At 45.9% G+C, this 19,168-nt stretch overlaps 1 protein-coding gene across 2 annotated transcripts in view; it reads left to right on the forward strand.

The window, feature by feature from the left end:
* The first annotated feature begins 5,415 nt into the window (after nucleotides 1–5,415).
* ERCC3 (excision repair cross-complementation group 3) overlaps nucleotides 5,416–19,168 on the forward strand; it is a 30,224-nt gene continuing 16,471 nt past the window's right edge. For both annotated transcript variants that reach the window (XM_008574349.1, XM_008574350.1), the window contains exons 1-9: nucleotides 5,416–5,501; nucleotides 5,809–6,014; nucleotides 6,677–6,913; nucleotides 8,680–8,729; nucleotides 9,159–9,294; nucleotides 9,884–10,048; nucleotides 10,516–10,720; nucleotides 12,090–12,404; nucleotides 18,461–18,645. In XM_008574349.1, coding sequence (XP_008572571.1) covers nucleotides 5,474–5,501; nucleotides 5,809–6,014; nucleotides 6,677–6,913; nucleotides 8,680–8,729; nucleotides 9,159–9,294; nucleotides 9,884–10,048; nucleotides 10,516–10,720; nucleotides 12,090–12,404; nucleotides 18,461–18,645 — 1,527 coding nt within the window. In that variant the 5' untranslated portion in view covers nucleotides 5,416–5,473. The remainder of the gene's footprint in view (nucleotides 5,502–5,808; nucleotides 6,015–6,676; nucleotides 6,914–8,679; nucleotides 8,730–9,158; nucleotides 9,295–9,883; nucleotides 10,049–10,515; nucleotides 10,721–12,089; nucleotides 12,405–18,460; nucleotides 18,646–19,168) is intronic.

Genomic DNA, 19,168 nt, shown 5'->3' on the forward strand with positions numbered 1-19,168 from the left:
ATGAGTTTATTTAGATCGATTAGCTTTCTCTGATGAGTTTATTTAGATCGATTAGCTTTCTCTGATGAGTTTAATTAGATAGATGAGGTTAGTCTGATGAGTTTAATTAGATCGATGAGCTAGGTCCGATGAGTTTATATCGGTCGAAGAGCTCAGTCTGATGAGTTTACTTACATCGATGTGCTTGGTCTGATGAGTTTTCTTAGATCTATATGCTTGGTCTGATCAGCTTACTTAGATCGATGAGCTTGGTGTAATGAGTTTACTTAGATCGAAGCTCTTGGTCTGATGAGTTTACTTAGATCGATAAGCTTTCTCTGATGAGTGTACTAAGATCGATGAGCGTGGTCTGATGGGTTTTCTTAGATCGACGAGCTTGGTCTGATGTGTTTATTTGATTGATGAGCTCGGTCCGATGAGTTTACTTAGATCGATGAGCTTAAATTACCCAGTCTCAGGTCCATTATGGCAACACAAAAACAGACTAATACACTTTCCCACATGCAAAATACGTTTACCCCATCTCACCATCCCCAGAAGTCTTAGTCATTCCAGCATCAACTTTGAGTCCAATGTCTAAACATCAGCTCAAATCTCATAATCTAAATCAGCCAAATCATTATGGGTGAAACTTAGTGTATGATTCCTGTTAGAGCAAAATTCTTTTCCATCTGTGAAACTGTGAAACCAGACAAGTTATCTGCTTACAAATTACAATGGTGGGACAGGGAGAGGGTAGACATTCCTATTTCAGAAGGGAGAAATTGGAAAGAAAAAGACTTGCAGTTCCTAAGCAAGTCTGAAACCTAGCAGAGCAAATTACATTAGATTTTAAGGTTTGAGAATAATCCAGCTGGCTGGTTAGCTCACTTAGTAGAGTGTGTTGCTGACAACAGCAAGGTCAAGGTTTCAGATCCCCTTACTGGTCAGCAGCCACTCCCCAAAAAGAAAAAAAGTTATCCTCATTGGTGTGCTGCTCTTTCCTCAGGGCCCACTGGGCTGTGGCCCTGCCCCTAAGGAGGCAGTAGTTCCACACCATGGGCCTGTCTCTTTGGGGGTGTCAGAAGCCTCTGAACTACCCTCAGGGTCATTCTTCCATTTTCTTGAAGGATGAAATGTTCACAGATGGAGAGCTCTATCAGTCCCTTTCCTGCCTGTAGAATTCCAGAAGTCCAAATGACTTCCTTCATTTCATACCATCTCTGTCCCTTCAGTCCAAACTGCCAGGATTTATGCTGAGATGGTTGATTGGATCTATAAGCCACATACCTAATATCTTGCAAATGGTTGTTTAGCCATATGTTTTCTCCAGAGCACATATTCTTATTTTTTACAATATGGATAAGGCTAAGAATTATCCAAATCTTCCAAGTTCTGGTTCCTTTTTGCTTAATTCCTTCTTCAATGTATTTCTTTCCTCTCACATCTTCTTTTTTTTGTTTGTTTTTGTTCTCCTTTTTCCTCTCACATCTTACTGTAAGCAGTAAGGAGAAACTAGGCCACATTTTCAACCGTTGCATAGAAATTTCCTCAGCAAAATATCCAAGTTTATTACTTGAAAGTTCTACTTTTCACCCAACAGAACACAGTTCAGGCGAGTTCTCTGCCACTTTATAACAAGGATCACTTTTCCTCCAGTTTCCGATAACATATTCCTCATTTTCATTTGAGCCCTCACCAGAATCACCTTTAATGTTCATATTTTGACTAACAGTCTCTTCAAGACAATCTAGCCCTTTTCTATTATGCACTTAAAAATTCTTTCAACCTCTGCCCATCACCCAATTCCAAAGCCACTTCCACAGTTATAGATATTTGTAACAGCAGGACTCTATTTCCCTGTACTAAAATCTGTATTAGGGTTCTCAGAGGGAGAAAAAAATTTAAATCTATATCAATATATACATATATATTCCATTGAGAGAGAAAGATTAAAGAATTGGCTGGCAAGTCAAGAATTCAGGTAAAACTTGATGTTGCAGTCTTGAGTCCAAAGGCTGGAAACTCAGGCAGAACTTCTATGTTGCAGTCTGGAGGCAGAATTTCTTTTTCTTGGGAAACCTGTCTTTGCTCTTAGGCCTTCAACTGATTGGCTGAGGCCCACCCACATTACTGAGGGTAATCTGCTTTACTTAAAGTCTACTGATGTAAATGTTAATCACATCTTTAAAAAATACCTTCATAGCAGCATCTAGACTTGTGTTTGAACAACACTGTAGCCTAGTCTAGTAGATACATAAAATTAACCATCACAGGGATAGATCAAATAAATTGTAGTATATTCATATAGTGGAACTCTTCATATATTATTGACATAGCAGAAATTATATAAGAGGTATAGCATAATCCCACTTTTTGTTTAAAGATATTTGGAAAAAATATTGGGAGGATATATGTCACTCAAGTGGTGGTAGAGTTATGAATAGATTTTTTTTGCTTATCTGTAATTTTTAAACTTTTATGATAAATGTGGGAATTTTTGCTTAGTACAAAATATTTTCTTAATTATGAAAATGTTAGATTAGCCACTCTTCCTCATCACCCCCTTTAGTCAAATTAACCAGGTTTGGCAGCAATAGGTTGAAAAAAGGCCATATGTTTAACCAGTATTTCCACTTCTCAAAATTTGCCTTAAGAAAACGATAAGATGCAGTTAAAGAATTACATCCAATGATATCCATCATAGAGCTATTTATAACAGGAAAAACGGGAACTACCCCAATGCCCCCAAATAAGGGTTTAGCTAAGTAAATTATGATATTACCATACAATGGGATATTAAACACTCATTTTAATGAATGAACAAAGCTTGTTAGGAGGATATAAAATCGTCATATGTCCAAGTAACATCTTCATGGTGTAAAAACACCTACTCACAGAAAAAAAGCCTGGAAGAAAATAAGACAAAATGTAGATAGCAAGTGGGTAGTGTTATATATGACTTAAATAGCCTTTGCTCATACTGGCCAGCTATCCCCCCAAAAGCCTTTGCTATGTTTTCCTCTATTTTCCAAGATTTTTACTTTAATCAAAAGGAAAATATAAAAATGTAAAAGCCAGTTTTAAAAATGTAGTTCCTCCACCTCTTGAGTAAGGCACCAACAAACCTTCAATTTACTGAAGCCATTGACCTAACGGATCTCTACATTGCACATCCTTTGACTGACTCTTGGTCTTCAGTGTGCTCAGCCGATCAGCATCTAACACAGCTGATCACTTCCTTCACCTTGCAATGAGATGAATTGAAATCAGGACTTCCACGACTCCTGATTTTACTATCTCACTGACTGCTCAACTGGGTGTTGCCAATTCTCCTTTATCTTGCAGCCTCTTCACTGGGAAATGTTCTCTGTCCTTAGACCTTCCCTTCAGCTATATTTATTTCCTAGGTAACCTCAAGCAGTTCTATAGCTTCATTACCATGGATATGTCAACAATTCCCAAATTTATATTTCTAGGTCCCTGAACTTCAGACTCATACCCAACTTCCTTCTTGACAATCCATTTAATTGTCTAATAGGTCACTGCTATAGATTGAGTTGCATCCTCCCCAAAATTCATATGTTGAAGCCCTAAACCCCAATGTGACTGTATTTGAAGATAGGATCTGTGAGGTGATAGAAATTAATAAAGGTCATAAGGGTGGGGCCCTAATCCAACAAGGCTGGTATCCTTATGAGAAGAGGAAGAGACATCAGAGATCTCTTTACACCATGTGAGGACACAGCAAGAAGGCAGCTTCTGCAAGCCAGGAAGCAGGCTCTCATCAAGAAGAGAACTCTGCTGGACCTTATTCTTGGACTTCCCAGCCTCCAGAACTGTGAGAAAATAAATTTCTGTTGTTTAGGTGTGTGGTACGTTGTTACGGCAGACTGAGCAGACTAACACTGCCACACACATTTAATGTATCCCAAACCATCTTCCAAACCCATACCTTCCCTAAGGTATATCTTCATTTTTGCAGTAGCTCAGGCCAAAAATCTTGGAGTTATCTTTTACTCTCTCTTACTTCTCTATCAAGTCAGTCAGAAAATCACATCCACTCTACTTTCAAAATATATTCAGAATGGAACAACTTTTCATCACCTTTACCCATAGGACCCTCGTAAAGTCAGCGGTTTCCTATCCGGACTGCTGCAATAGCTGTCCTTGACCTTGTAAAGTCTATCTTCAACACAGCAGCCAGTGTAGGGTTATCCTTTAATATGAAATCAGATTGTCATTTCTCTGTTCAAAACTGCCCAATCGGGCCGGCCCGGTGGCGCACGGCGCTAGTGCGCCACTTGGGAAGCGCGGCGGCGCTCCCACCGAGGGTTCGGATCCCACATACAGACCGGTTCCCGCTCACTGGCTGAGCGAGGCGCAGGGGCAACACCAAGGGTTGCGATTCCGTCGCAGGTCCCGGTCCGGTACGGGGGCGACACTGAGGGTTGCGATCCGTTGCCGGACACGGAAACGCAGGGGCAACACCAAGGGTTGCGATTCCGTTGCAGGTCCCGGTCCGGTACGGGGGCGACACTGAGGGTTGCGATCCGTTGCCGGACACGGAAAAAGACCAAAAAAAAAAAAAAAAACAAAAAACTGCCCAATGGTTTCCCATTTCGTAATAAAATCCAAAGTTATTGACATGGCCTACAGGGCCCTACATCAGTGGTTCTCAAACTTGAGCATCAGAATCTTCTGGAGGAGGGTAAGATCGTTGGGCCCCCACCTCCAGCTTTTTGATTCAATAGGTCTAATGATTGGGCCAGAATCTTTGAATTGCCTTTCTGACCCGTTTTAACCAGTTTCCACGAGGTGTTGATGCGGTCCGGGGACCTCGCTTAGAGTACCACGTCTCTGCGTGTACTGCCGCGTGTCTTCTCCCCTCTCTCCCAGCCACACTGCTCCCTTCAGTTTCGTCTTAGACGCCAAATGTGTGTGGGCCTCACGTTTGTGCTCTCTTGTACTCGGCCCGTATTGCTCCTCCCTTGTTATTACATAGGACACTGCCTCGTTTTCCTCAGGTCTTTGCTGAAATATCACTTCAGGGAGCTATTCCGGGACCACTCTATTTAGAATGGTGCTGCCTGTCACTCTGGGCCCCTGTTTCATTTTTCCTCAGAGCGCTTAATACCCTATTTATTTGATTATTACCCATATCGCTTCATTAGGATTTAAGTTCCAGAACAAGGCTTTCGTTTTCGGTCCTTCCCCAGCGGCTTAAGCGGTGCCTGGCCGATCACATAGGCGCTCAATTTTCACTGAAGGACTAAAAGAATGAACGCAGTGGCGGAGGGGAAGCGCGGAGTCACACAACCAGGAAATCTGCCACTGCGTCCGTCCCGCCCCGGCCCAGCACCCGGCGCCCAGAGGCGGGACTTCCTGTGTCCAGGCCGAAGGGGCTTCCGGCGCGAGCCGGAAGTCCCTCAGAGTGGCCATCGCGGTGGGCATTGGGGCGCCGCTGTACCGGCTGTTTTTTGCGGTCGCTGCCATGGGCAAAAGAGACCGAGCGGACCGAGGTGAGGCGTGGCGCCGGCGCGCTTGGGCTTTCCTGCACTCGCCAGCCGCGCCCCCGCCGCTCTGTGTCGGATCTGCCCTGGCTTCCCGGTGGCGGCCGACCCCGCAGGGCCTCCCGCGCTCATACCTGGGCCCGACGGGCCGCTGGTGCTGGACCTGGGCGCGGCCGGGAGGCGGTTGGGGGAGGCGACGCCCGTGGGGTGCAGGTGGCCCTTAGCTAGGAGTTCGTGGCGCAGGTGAAATGCCGCGGGGCAGTGCGGAGGGGATGCTAGGCTCCTGGTCGGCTCACTACTGTGTCCGTATGTGCAGACAGGAAGAAATCCAAGAAGCGGCACTACGAGGATGAGGAAGAAGATGAGGACGACGCCCCTGGGAACGACTCTCATGAAGCGGTCCCCTCGGCGGCCGGGAAGCAGGTGGATGAGTCCGGCACCAAAGTGGATGAATATGGAGCCAAGGACTACAGGCTGCAGATGCCTCTGAAGGACGACCACACCTCCAGGCCCCTCTGGGTGGTAAGCATGCCCTCAACCAGGGCAGCGCTCAAGAGTTCGTGGAGCGGCAGCTGAATCTTGGGCATTCTCAGAGCCGAGATTGAAATGCGGGACACTGCCCCTCATAACAGGCTGGTAGAGAGAGCTTTCATACATGGTTGAACAACCCTAGATAGGAATGAGTAGCTACGCATACATGTTGCTGTCAGGCCTGGGCTTCCTCCATCACTAACCCCTCCTTTTACTCCCACTGCCTTCCCAGCCCTACCCCATGTTGGAAAACAGTTTTATCTGCCGAATAAGTAACATTTATTAGGTAACAACTTATTTCCCCATTTTTAAAATTAATAGAAAACATATATTTCCTAGCCAGCTTTTGCTCAACTTAAAATAATGTTCTACAGTAAGTTGAAATCTAGCCATAGGGTAACTTGAGGATAGTCAGTAAGGTGGGCTTTCCCTGTGCAGATTAGTGGGAAACAGCTACTGACTTTGGAAACCTTTTCTTCCACTTTTGTCTACTCCTCTGTATCTGATTAAAGTAACAGGCCACACACGATTTGAAGGATTGCTTGCAAAAGTATCTCTGGTGTTGGGCAGCTTATCCTTTCTTGATAATGATATGGGATAGTTTCTGCAACTTATTAGTCTCCTTGTCTGTTGTGTCCATTTGTGTTTCTCAGGCTCCTGATGGCCACATCTTCTTGGAAGCCTTCTCTCCAGTTTACAAATATGCTCAAGACTTTCTGGTGGCTATTGCAGAGCCAGTGTGCCGACCAACCCATGTGCATGAGTACAAACTAACTGCCTACTCCTTATATGCAGCTGTCAGCGTTGGGCTACAAACCAGTGACATCACTGAGTACCTCAGGAAGCTGAGCAAGACTGGAGTTCCTGATGGAATTATTCAGTTTATTAAGGCAAGTGGGTGCTGAGGCCTGCAATTCTGCCTGCTCCCATAATGTAGTAATAGTGGGGGATAGGTGCTACATGTTGTCAGCCTGTGGCAGCCATGAAAATGAGCTGTTCAGATCTGCTGTGGGAAACATAATACCTGATGAGCCCAGCTGCTACTCCTCTGGATCCAGCATTGTGTTCTGGCCGAGACCACGCTTCTCACTAGCTGCTCCATGGGTGTTAACACAGTGAGGGTACAAATTCAGGCCCCTTCTGGTCAGGGTTATTTGGAAATGCTGCCCGAAGTAGTGGTGCTTTGGATGGATTGTGTTCCTCCAAAATTCATAACTTCAAACTCAAACCCCCAACGAGACTGTATTTGGAATAAGAAAGTAATTAAGACTAAGTGAGTTCATAGGGTGGGTTCCTCATCTGATAGGATTGGTGTCCTTATAAGAAGAGACACCAGAGAGCTTTCTCTTTACCTGTCATATGAGGACACAGCAAGAGGGCAGTGTCCGTAAGCCAGGAAGAGAGCCCTCACCAAAAAACAAATTGGCTAGTACCTTGATCAGGGACTTCTAACCTCTAGAACTCTGAGAAAATAAACATCTGTTGTTTAAGCCACCCAGTATGTGGTATTTTGTTATTGTACACTGTAACAAATTAGCTGACTAATACTGGTGGTAAATGCCATCTGAGCCTAAATAGCTGCATGAGACCAATAGCCAACAATCTGTTAGGGAAAGTAGAAAGAACTCCAAATATTGAAGTAGAGAGGGATTGAGTAGTTGAATGTGCTTGGGTTTCTTCTAAGAGATGGTGAATGCCATTCAGAAGAAATGGACAATGGTTTTCATTGCCTTCGGCTGATTGAAAGGGAGTCAGATTCAGACCCCTAAGTCTGGAGTGGCAGAAGAGTGCCATAGGCATCCATTATGGTACTGCATCAAATCCCAGAGAAGCTGGTGGGAGCCCTGGGTAGAGTCCTCTCTTCCTGTGAAATGGAGCGGTACCCAGGAAGAGTGGCCTGCACCTTGCTGGAATGAGCCTGCATCTGTGGGCTATGCCCAGTCTTGGCTGGGAGCTAGCTGCCTGCGGAGATGTAGGCGTTGGTATACTGCATGGTGGATCAGAGTGGTAGCAGCAGGGGCAGACAGCAGCCCAAAGTCTGAGTGGTGAGTTTTCATGGCCACCATACAACCTGTGCTCTATTCCTTCCTAAAGATTGTTGGGAACCTGTGAGAATTTAAGCTGTATTCTCTGCCATTAAGAAGATTGGTTGGGGAAATGGGACCATTGGTGAGGAGACCAGGAAGCTTTGCATTTTATTTTTGCAGCAAGCAACTATCTAACACCAACACTTTGCCATCTCTGTGCTGGGAGCTGTAGTAATACTGGTGTGGCAGGATGAGCCTCTGGATTAGAATGGGGGCTGTATGAATGGAGGGGAAAGGAAGAGGGAAGGGAAATAACAACAGATTTTAAGCAGCATTTTACAAATTAAAGGATGTGCATTAGAATTATCCAGGCAAGAGGAAGGTTTTGCTCTCAAAAAGCAATGGAAAATACTCTGGTTTCTCTTCAAATCATGTAAATCTTTTGCCTTTTCAAAAGCAATGGGAAAAGCTCAGTTTAGGAAGATCTGACCCCCTTTGCACATTGGGTTTTCCTAAAGTAAAATGAACTCTTCACTTGGTTGGAGGTAGTAAGACATGACCAGTAGTGACATGTTCTGAGTGAGCTCTTGTTGCTAATTTTGCCTGTTTGGTGTTGTCTCTATTTGCAGTTGTGTACTGTCAGTTATGGAAAAGTCAAGCTGGTCCTAAAGCATAACAGGTGAGAGATTCCATGACAGGTCCATCCCAAAGCACTTTCACCCTCTGCATATCAGGTGGGAGGAAGGGCCTAGGAAGGAGCTGACATTCATAGGTGTCTGCTCTGTGCCTCATTCCCCTGAAGCACAGGAAAGAGGAACAAGAGATGTGGTCCAAACTGAAATTTCGTTCACCAGCCAGTGTGTTCCTTCTAGCAGCAGAGCTGGGGCTGAGACTCTGCTTACGTGACTTCAAAGTGGCACTTTTCCAACAACCCTAATGTTTTAAATCATGGCCAGCAGCTCAGAGCTCAGACTGGAAAAGGGTTGTGGGGGGATGAGAGTAGGAAGAGTCATAAGGCCACTATTTTATACCATAATTGAGTGAGTGTTAACATCTTCTGGAAATGGTGTGCTGGCCAGGAGGCATCTCCTTCCTCCCCTGCTTGTAGGTACTTTGTTGAAAGCTCTCACCCAGATGTCATCCAGCATCTTCTCCAGGACCCAGTGATTCGGGAATGCCGCCTAAGAAACTCTGAGGGGGAGGCCACCGAGCTCATCACAGAGACTTTCACAAGCAAATCTGCTGTATGTGGGCTTCTGGGTCAACTTTGGGGGGCCGGGTGTTTAAGATTTCAGCTGTTTCATGGGCCGGCCCCGTGGCGCACTCGGGAGAGTGCGGCGCTGGGAGCGCAGCGACGCTCACGCCATGGGCTCGGATCCTATATAGGACTGGCCGGTGTGCTCACTGGCTGAGCATCGTGCGGGCGCCACCACACCAAGAGTTGTGATCCCCTTACCGGTCACGAAAAAGACAAAAAAAAAAAAAAAAAGGAAATCTTTATCAAGTTCAGCTATTGAGTGTTTCAAGAATAAAACATACCTACCAGATAATTGAATTCATTAGCTCTGGGGTTAACTTCATGGAGCTTCCTTGATAGCCTTACAACATGACTCCACTACCTAAGAAACAAGAGCAGTTTTTCCACATACCTCTCTAGCTACCATCAACACAGCAAAGCTTTGGACAAGACTTGTCCACATGCACTGTCTTCACCACCCCACCTTCTAGCAACCTAGCAGCACTGCCGTTTTCTTCCCCCTTGCAGTGTCAACTCTTGCTTGATAGCAGCAGGGTTAAATGTGCACAAGTCCAGATCCTGCCTTTCTCTTACAGATTTCTAAGACCACTGAAGTCAGTGGTGGGCCCTCCACTTCCCGGGTGACAGATCCGCAGGGTAAATCTGACATCCCCATGGACCTCTTTGACTTTTATGAGCAAATGGACAAGGATGAGGAGGAAGAAGAAGAGACCCAAACAGTATCTTTTGAAGTCAAGCAGGTTAGCGAATGTACTCTCCTGTTTCCTTCACTAAGCTGGTGTCAGAAACCAGTCCAGCCCTGCGTCAACTCACTCTGTAGTCTGCATGAAAGGAAGGAATCCCTGCTTCCTGAATCCACCTTCTCCTTTTCAGTGTCTGTGGGCCATAGCATTGTTCCTCCTGATGGAGGTAGGGAGTATCCTCTTCCTTAGGCTGGTAGGCTGGTCTTCACAAGTTCCTGAAGAAATGTGAGAAACAGTACCTGAGGGTCAGTTTTGGCTGGCTGATTAGGTTTCATTTTGGCAATGTTGTTAGTTTGGGTTGCTTTTTTATGCTTTAACCCAGTTGTTATCAAACAAGATCTGGAATTATAGAAGTCTAGATAAAATGCCATTATTTGACCGTTGGGCCCCTTAGAATACATGTGTTTTTGAGCACACTTTGGAGTTAACAGGACTATAAAACCTCCATTGTGCTCACTCCCCAGGAAATGATTGAGGAACTCCAGAAACGTTGCATCCACCTGGAGTACCCTCTGTTGGCAGAATACGACTTCCGGAATGATTCTGTTAATCCTGATATCAACATTGACCTGAAACCCACAGCTGTCCTCAGACCCTATCAGGAGAAAAGCTTGCGGAAGATGTTTGGGAATGGGCGTGCACGTTCCGGTGTCATTGTTCTTCCTTGCGGTAAGTGGCACTTGAATGAAGAAGGTGGCCAGGCTGCTCTGTCTGGATCTGCCAGCTGCCTTCCACTGTCCTTCTGCACATTTCTCTAAGTCACACTGCCAGGGAGCAGCCAAGGTCAGGTAACTCCCCGATTCATGACTTGACAAATATTTATTGAGTGCTTGCTGTGTTGGGACCCTGGCCTAGGAAGGGGGGTATAATGGTGGATAGGACAACACTCCTGACCTCATGGATCTCATTCTGCCAGAAAAGAGATAGATGGCAAACAAATCAACTAAGTGATGTCTAAAGTCTTAGGTGGTACTAGAGGCAGTGAAGAAACATACAGCAGGTGAGGGGTGAGACAGTGATGATGGCAAGGGTGCAAGAGTGCTGTTCTACCTGGTGGGATTGAGTTCTTGTTCTTGAAATCAGTCTTGGAAGGTATGTGTTTGGAGGTTTCCTAGCACAGAAACTTTGTTCCTAGATGGGTTATGACCATGTGCAAGTATAAGAAAAGGCAGCAGCAGCCCTCTTGGCACCTGTCTGATCTCCCTTGTCCTCATTAATGTCAGATTCTGGTCTAGCTTCTTGGCCAGAGGCACGACAGACTCATCTGGGGGCCCCACTCCTGGAGTGAGGGAGGCACAGTTTTTGGGGTAGAGGCCTCTGCCTTCAGGTTTTTTTTTTTTTTAAAGCTCCATGGGTTATTTTGATGGTAAAGGGAGAATCACTGTTTAAAGGAATAGCTGGATTGTTTCTTGATCTTAAGGTGGTGGATGGTAGTAAACTTGGAAGCTCCTCATCATCTCTGTCTTCAAAGGTAGTGTGCACACTTAGTGAATTCCTGAGTTGTCTGCCCTGTTTGCTGGGTAATAATAACAGCTGCCATTGCTGAGTCATTCCTTTTGCAGGCTGTGTGCTGGGCTTGCTGGTCCCTAGGGGCATCACTGTCCTATGGCCTTGGGCAAGGTACTCCTCAGCTTTAGTTTTCCCATCTTTAAAATGGCAAGAACAGGGGCTGGCTGGTTAGCTCAGTTGGTTAGAGTGTGGTGTTAAAACACCAAGATCAAGGGTTTGGATCCCTGTACCAGCCAGCCTCCCCCCTACCCCACCTCCCAAAAGCACAAACAGGAATATCTTTTCTCATTGGTTTGTTTTGAGATTTCAACATTTAATTGAGATGCATGTCAAGTGCTACAGTAGGATCTGGCACCTGCCAGTTCTCACATATGAGTGTGAAGTGGGCATGTCTCTTGTTTACAAGGAAGAAGACAGAAGCTGGAGTAGTAAGTGCCTCACGCATGTCAGCTGTGAGGGCTATTATGCTAACGAGCCATTCTGCGTGTCCCTGTCCTTCATGTCAGCTTGGCCCATTGGTTTCTCATAGGTGCTGGGAAGTCCCTGGTTGGCGTGACTGCTGCGTGCACTGTCAGAAAACGCTGTCTGGTGCTGGGCAACTCAGCTGTGTCTGTGGAGCAATGGAAAGCCCAGTTCAAGATGTGGTCCACCATCGATGACAGCCAGATCTGCCGCTTCACCTCCGACGCCAAGGACAAGCCCATAGGCTGCTCCATTGCCATTAGCACCTACTCCATGCTGGGCCACACCACCAAAAGGTCCTGGGAGGCTGAGCGAGTCATGGAGTGGCTCAAAACCCAGGAGTGGGGACTTATGATCCTGGACGAAGTGCATACCATACCAGGTAAGCAAGCTGAAGCTGAGCTGTCCACTTGTAGGGGCAAAAATTCATTTCCAGTTGTTGGGTTGGAAGAGGGACTGCTGTGTAGTCCATCCAACTACCTATAAAGACTTGCTGGGTAAACTTAAATCTTAGCGTGGGGATGGGGACAGGTGGGGGTAGGTGTGCACATTCACAGCTTTCTTAATCACTGGCCCAGAGTAGTCGTTTAGAAAGTGGTATTTTTTCCTTCTTTCTTTTTTTTTTCTTTCTTTCTTGGCAGCTTGCCTGTATAGGAAACCAAACTCCTGACCTTGGGGTTATGAGGCTGCACTCTAACCAACTGAGCTAATCAGCCAGCCCTGAAAATAATATTTTCTTCCTTCCTCCATCTTTCCTATTGTTGCAGCTCAACTTACCCTTAACCTATTTTTTGTGCCCCTGTGAAAAGTGGGCCAGGAGCACTGAAAAGCTCCTGCAGTAGTGTTGTGTTTTATTTGAAGGCTGTAGTATTGGTTCTTAGTGAATATTTAATAGAAGCCCTATTTCTCCAAGTATTGCAGGCCAATCTTTTTTAAAAACAGCTTTGTTGATATAATTTATATACCATAAAATCACCCATTGTAAGTATGAGGGTACTTCAAAAGTTTGTAGAAAAATAGAATGAAAAGGTGATAAAAATCTTTCCATGAACTTTTTGAAGCACCTTCATATGCAATCCAGTGAGTTTTAGTAAATTTATGGAATCCTGCAACTGTCTCCATGATCCAGTTTTAGTACATCTTCCTCATACCCATTTGAGTCAATCCCTGTTTTCTTCTCTAGCGTCAGGCAACTACTGAATTGCTTTCTGTTTATGTATTTACTTTTTCTGGAAATTTCATACAAACAAAATCATACAGTATATATTTTCTTAAGTCTGGCTTCTTTCACTTTGCATATCCGTGCTGTAGCATTTATTGGTGCTTTGTTCCTTTTATTGCTGCGTAGTATTCTAGGCAAACCTTACTTTATAAAACAGACTAAGGGGGAGCTCTGATAAATTAAGAAGTCTAAAGTAGAGATTACTCTGAATAAAATGAAATCTGAGTCATTTTCACATTTAACATTCAAAATATTATCAAAACGTCCCTAACATTTGGTTATTTCTGTGTGATGAGAATTCCTCCAGCACCTATGGATATCTGAACTAGATATCTAACTAGAGATGCTCACAGCCAGCCAAGTAGGGATTGGTGTCCTCTTATGTGGAAGCAACAGGGCACAGGCCTTGTGGTGGGAAAGTACTTGGTGTGTTTAGACAACACAAGGAGGCCATGTGGCCAGAGCAGAGAATATGGAGAGTGATCAAGGTTGAGGAAGGGTGGAAGTTTTGGGGTGCCTCGTGATAGGACTTTGTGGGCCACAGTGAGAACTTTGGCTTGTAGTCTGAGTAAGTGGGAATCCATCTGTGGGATTTGAGCCGAGCGTGACATGAGCCGACTTACACTATAACAGCATCACCCTGGCTGCTGTGCTGTGGGTAGACTGAAGGAACCAAGATGGAAGCAGCGGGATGAGTTAGTTTGTGGAAGCCCAACAAGAGGCTTGAACCAGTAAGAGTGAAGTAAGGGTGAAGGTAGTCTGACTCTGGAGATGTTGTGAAGGTCTGGAGGGTGAGGATCAGGAATTAGGCATGTTTTTTTTTTTTTTTTTTTGTCTTGTGTCTTTTTTCCGTGTCCGGCAACGGATCGCAACCCTCAGTGTTGCCCCCGTACCGGACCGGGGACCGGCAACGGGATCGCAAGCCTCGGTGTTGCTCCCGCGCCTCGCTCAGCCAGCGAGCGGGAACCGGTCTGTATGTGGGATCCGAACCCTCGGGCGGGAGCGCCGCCCCGCTTCCCAAGCGGCGCACTATCCAGTGCGCCACCGGGCCGGCCCAGGAATTAGGCATGTTTTTTTTTTTTTTTGTCTTGTGTCTTTTTTCCGTGTCCGGCAACGGATCGCAACCCTCAGTGTTGCCCCCGTACCGGACCGGGGACCGGCAACGGGATCGCAAGCCTCGGTGTTGCTCCCGCGCCTCGCTCAGCCAGCGAGCGGGAACCGGTCTGTATGTGGGATCCGAACCCTCGGGCGGGAGCGCCGCCGCGCTTCCCAAGCGGCGCACTATCCAGTGCGCCACCGGGCCGGCCCAGGAATTAGGCATGTTAATTTAAGTTGCCTGTTACACATTCAGGCAATGGCCAAAATGTCAGTTAAGGGGCAAAAGAAATGAGTAGACATTTCACCAAAGAGAATATACAGATGCCAAATGAGCACTTGAAAAGGTGTTCAGCATCATCAGCCATCGGGGAGATACAAAGTAAAACCACAGCGAGATGCCCCTGTACACCTATTAGAATGGCTAAAGTAAAGAATACTGAAAATGCCAGTGTGGATGAGGTTACAGAGCAGTTGGAACTGTTACACATTGCTGGAGGGATTGCAAAGTGTACAGTCACTCTGGAAAACAGTTTGGTGGTTTATTATAAAATTACCACATGACCCATCAGTCCCACTCCTGCTCATCTATCCTAGACAGTTGAAAATAGGTTTGCACAAAAACCTGTCCGTAAATGTTTATAGCAGCTTTGTTTATAATCTCCAAAACCCAAATGCCCATCAGTGGGTGTTTGGATAAACAAACTGACATATCCATACACTGGAACTCTACTGAGCAGTAAAAAGGAAAAAACTTGCTGAATGCAACAACCTGGATGCATCTCAGAGGCATGTACTTAGTGAAAGAAGCCACTCTCAAAGGGTTACATAGTATATGACTCCATTTACGTGACATTCTCCAGGAGACAGTATAGTGATTGTGAACAGATCAGTGGTTGCTGGGGGTGGGGTTCGGGAGGGATGATTATAAGGGGAGAGCATGGGGGAGTTTTTTGGGATGATGGGCTGGTCCATATTCTGATTATGATGGTGGTTAGACAAAGCTGTACATGTGTTAAAATTCACAGAACTCATCCCCTCCCACCCCAAAAAATCAGTTTTACTGTGTGATAATAACAACTAAACTTAAAAAAAAAAAAGAGAGATTGAGGAGGGTGAGTATTGGGTCTGATGGGATTGAAAATTGATGAAATAGAGCATCACTTTCTGCAAACGAGTTTGGAATTGCTTTGCAGCAGTTTAGTTGAAGACCGTATTTGAAGCTTGGAAAGGCTGGAGGCTTTCTGCCTGAGTTTATTTGGTATATGTTGATGTTCTTCTTTAACCTAGGTCCTAGGCCCTAGGGGGTGGCAGCACGGGCTTGGGATTGGCTATCCGGTGGTGAAGATTTAGAGGTGCACCCCTCACACAGTTCACACTCACGGTGTGTGTATGTTTGTCTCTCTTGTCTAGTTTGCTGGATCAGTTTGTCTTTGGTTGGGTGGAAGAGTGAAACCAGTTGGCTAGAAAGGATTTTGAATTCAGGCCTCATAAGCCCTATGGCCTGGCTATGCTCACCAACCCAGGGAGCAAATGTTAAATAAGGGAATGGTAGTAAGTGTCCTAACTGATCAACATTTACCACAGTGGGTTAGGTAGAACAATAAATCTTTGAGATTTATCTCAAAAGATAAAGATTTCTGTGTTCTTTTATAGATCTTTCAAAAGGAGTCCTGTTGGGTCATTTTATGAAAAAGAAATTTGTGTGATAGTACTTGCATATATTAAGTGCTTCCTGGGTGCTAGGCACTATGCCAGTGTCACTTTTTCAGCAGGTATTTATTGAGAACCTACTAAGTAACCTACCAGGCACTGTGCTTGACACTAGAGGCAAAATGGGAGGGACAGTCAAATAATCACACAAATAAATGTTAAATGACAGCAGTGTCTCAATGTTGAGTGACACAGCTCACATACAGAGGTACACACTATGGTTCCATTTATATGAAGCTCAAAAAGGGCGCAGACTCCTCTCTGACAATAGAAGTCAGAGTAGTGGTTTTCTCAAGGGAGAGTGCTGGTTATTGACAGGACAGGTCAGGTAAGAGACTTCCGGTGCTGAAGTGCTCCATATCCTGGTCCAGATGGTTCCACATGTGTGTGCCTATGTAAAAATATATGGCACTGTACACTGCATTGTGTGCGTCATTCACCTGTGACAGCTGTTACAGCGGTAGGAGAATGTAACAGAGGGATGTGACTGGTTTGCAGGGCAGATGCTACTGAGTGCCCAGGCAGGGTCTTCCCTTGTCTTTCCTTTGGGTCAATGTAATCCCTGAGCTGTCCCCCATTTCTGCATCCATGGGGCCCACATTAGGTTAGTGTTGACATTGCCTTGGCTACCATGTCCCTCTAACATGGGGAGCCGGGTCTGAGGTTCTTGGCCACTGTTTTTTGGAACCAGCTTGGAGATATCCCTGATGCTGTCTTTTTTTTATGTGTTTGTATGCATTTTTTTTGTTTGTGTTTCCATATAGTATATGTGCAAACCACATTAAGCTTTGGTATATGAAACTGTAAAAACTAGATATTTACTTGTTATTTAACTGTTTTTTTGAAGTATCATCAGCCCTACCTTTAATTATATTGCAAGATAAGTATGACTTAAACATTTTAACCTTCCTTCACATTAGTGGAATTTTTAAAAGTGAGCCATGGAAACCCATAAATTAGATCTTTTATTTTTATTTTTATTTTTTTTGTCTTTTGTCTTTTTCTGTGTCCGGCAACAGATCGCAACCCTCAGTGTTGCCCCCGTACCGGACCGGGGACCGGCAATGGGATCGCAAACCTCGGCGCTGCTCCCGCACCTCGCTCAGCCAGTGAGCGGGAACCGGTCTGTACGTGGGATCCGAACCCTCGGGCGGGAGCGCCGCCGCGCTTCCCAAGCGGCGCACTATCCAGTGCGCCACCGGGCCGGCCCAAATTAGATCTTTTAAAATGAATATTTCATACCCATTTATGTGTTTGTTTAATTTGTTAAATCAGGAAGAATTATAACACTCAAAAGAAGGGAAGAAAGCCGGCCCGGTGGCGCACTGCTACAGTGCACCGCTTGGGAGTGCGGCGGTGCTCCCGCCGAGGGTTCGGATCCCACATACAGACCGGTTCCTGCTCCCTGGCTGAGCGAGGTGTGGGAGCAACACCGAGGGTTGCAGCGGCGCACTATCCAGTGCGCCACCGGGCCGGCCCAAATTAGATCTTTTAAAATGAATATTTCATACCCATTTATGTGTTTGTTTAATTTGTTAAATCAGGAAGAATTATAACACTCAAAAGAAGGGAAGAAAGCCGGCCCGGTGGCGCACTGCTACAGTGCACCGCTTGGGAGTGCGGCGGTGCTCCCGCCGAGGGTTCGGATCCCACATACAGACCGGTTCCTGCTCACTGGCTGAGCGAGGTGCGGGCGCAACACTGAGGGTTGCGATCCCGTTGTCGGTCCCGGTCCGGTACGGGCGCGACACTGAGGGTTGCGATCCGTTGCTGGACACGAAAAAAGACAAAAAAAAAAAGGAAAAAAAAAAAAAAGAAGGGAAGAAAAAGGAAGTTGCTGGTTGGCCAAAGTGAATCTAATTGGTGGAGTGCGGAGAGGGGTATTTCATAAGGTGGGCAGAACCGTGCCCGGCATTTCGTCTCTCTTGGGCTCTTTTTTCTCCCTGGTGTCTGGGAAGATGGTGGGAAGCTGAGCAAACCTGTTTCTTTCATTCCTCTCTCCCCCCAGATCCTTGGCCATCTTCTCTCTAACCTGGGTGCAAGTTTCAGGGTGAATAGATCTTTGCATAATTAAGAGCTTAATGGTATTGTAAGTGTTGTAGATCATGTTTCAAATTGCTCTCTGCAGTCCTACTGATACCTTAGTCATTGTGAGGAGAAAGCTGGAGTCACTAACTTGGAGCTTCCTTAAAGTCATTTCTCCCTCTTGTTCTCTTTTTTGTCTTTCTTTTGCACTGATGGTGAAGCGTTCTCACCTAGTCATTCTTGTCTAGAGCCAGGTTCATGTGGTCCCAAAACCTGGGGGTTAACCCAAGTGATGTCACAGGCCGGTGTTAAATTGCAAGGCTGTGTGTGGTACTCAAGCATTTTAAAGGGTAACGGTGTAAATGCTTCCATTGTTTCCCCAGCCAAGATGTTCCGACGGGTGCTCACCATCGTGCAGGCCCACTGCAAACTGGGTTTGACCGCAACCCTTGTCCGGGAAGATGACAAAATTGTGGACTTAAATTTTCTGATTGGACCTAAGCTCTACGAAGCCAACTGGATGGAGCTGCAGAACAATGGCTACATTGCCAAAGTCCAGTGTGCTGAGGTAGCTGGGCCCAGGGCTGGGTGGGCATTTGAGGGAAGAATTCCTTCCATGGGCCAGGGGAAGTGGTCAGGTTGAATCCTCATGGGCAGACACACAGGTCAGGACCTGGGCTAACCTGCTGCTCGCTCATGTAGCGCCTTCAGCTGCCCTGTGGGGTGGGCAATATTATACCCACTTCACAGATGAGTGGAACCAAATTCCTTGTCCTGGTCACATAGTCAGTAAGTGGTAGAGTCAAGATGTTAATCCAGGCTACTTGGTGTCAAGGTCCATGCTCCTCTTCCTCTGTGAAGGAGCTCCTCTGGGTATTTCTGCCACCCTCACCCTGAGGGAGCCCTGGGGGTCCTGCTTGGGCAACCAATAAGGCCACTCAATGTCAAAACCTATTGGTTTCGTCACTCCTAGAAGGCAGCCTGTGCCCTTGATCATTTTATTTCTAAGAGCACATTTTCCCATTATTGCTCTGTAGTGAAACCTTCACAGGCATATGTTAAAAATCTGTGTTCAGGGGCCGGCCCGGTGG

This window comes from Galeopterus variegatus, unplaced genomic scaffold, assembly GCF_000696425.1.
Source record: "Galeopterus variegatus unplaced genomic scaffold, G_variegatus-3.0.2 Scaffold1035, whole genome shotgun sequence".
NCBI lineage: Eukaryota > Metazoa > Chordata > Mammalia > Dermoptera > Cynocephalidae > Galeopterus > Galeopterus variegatus.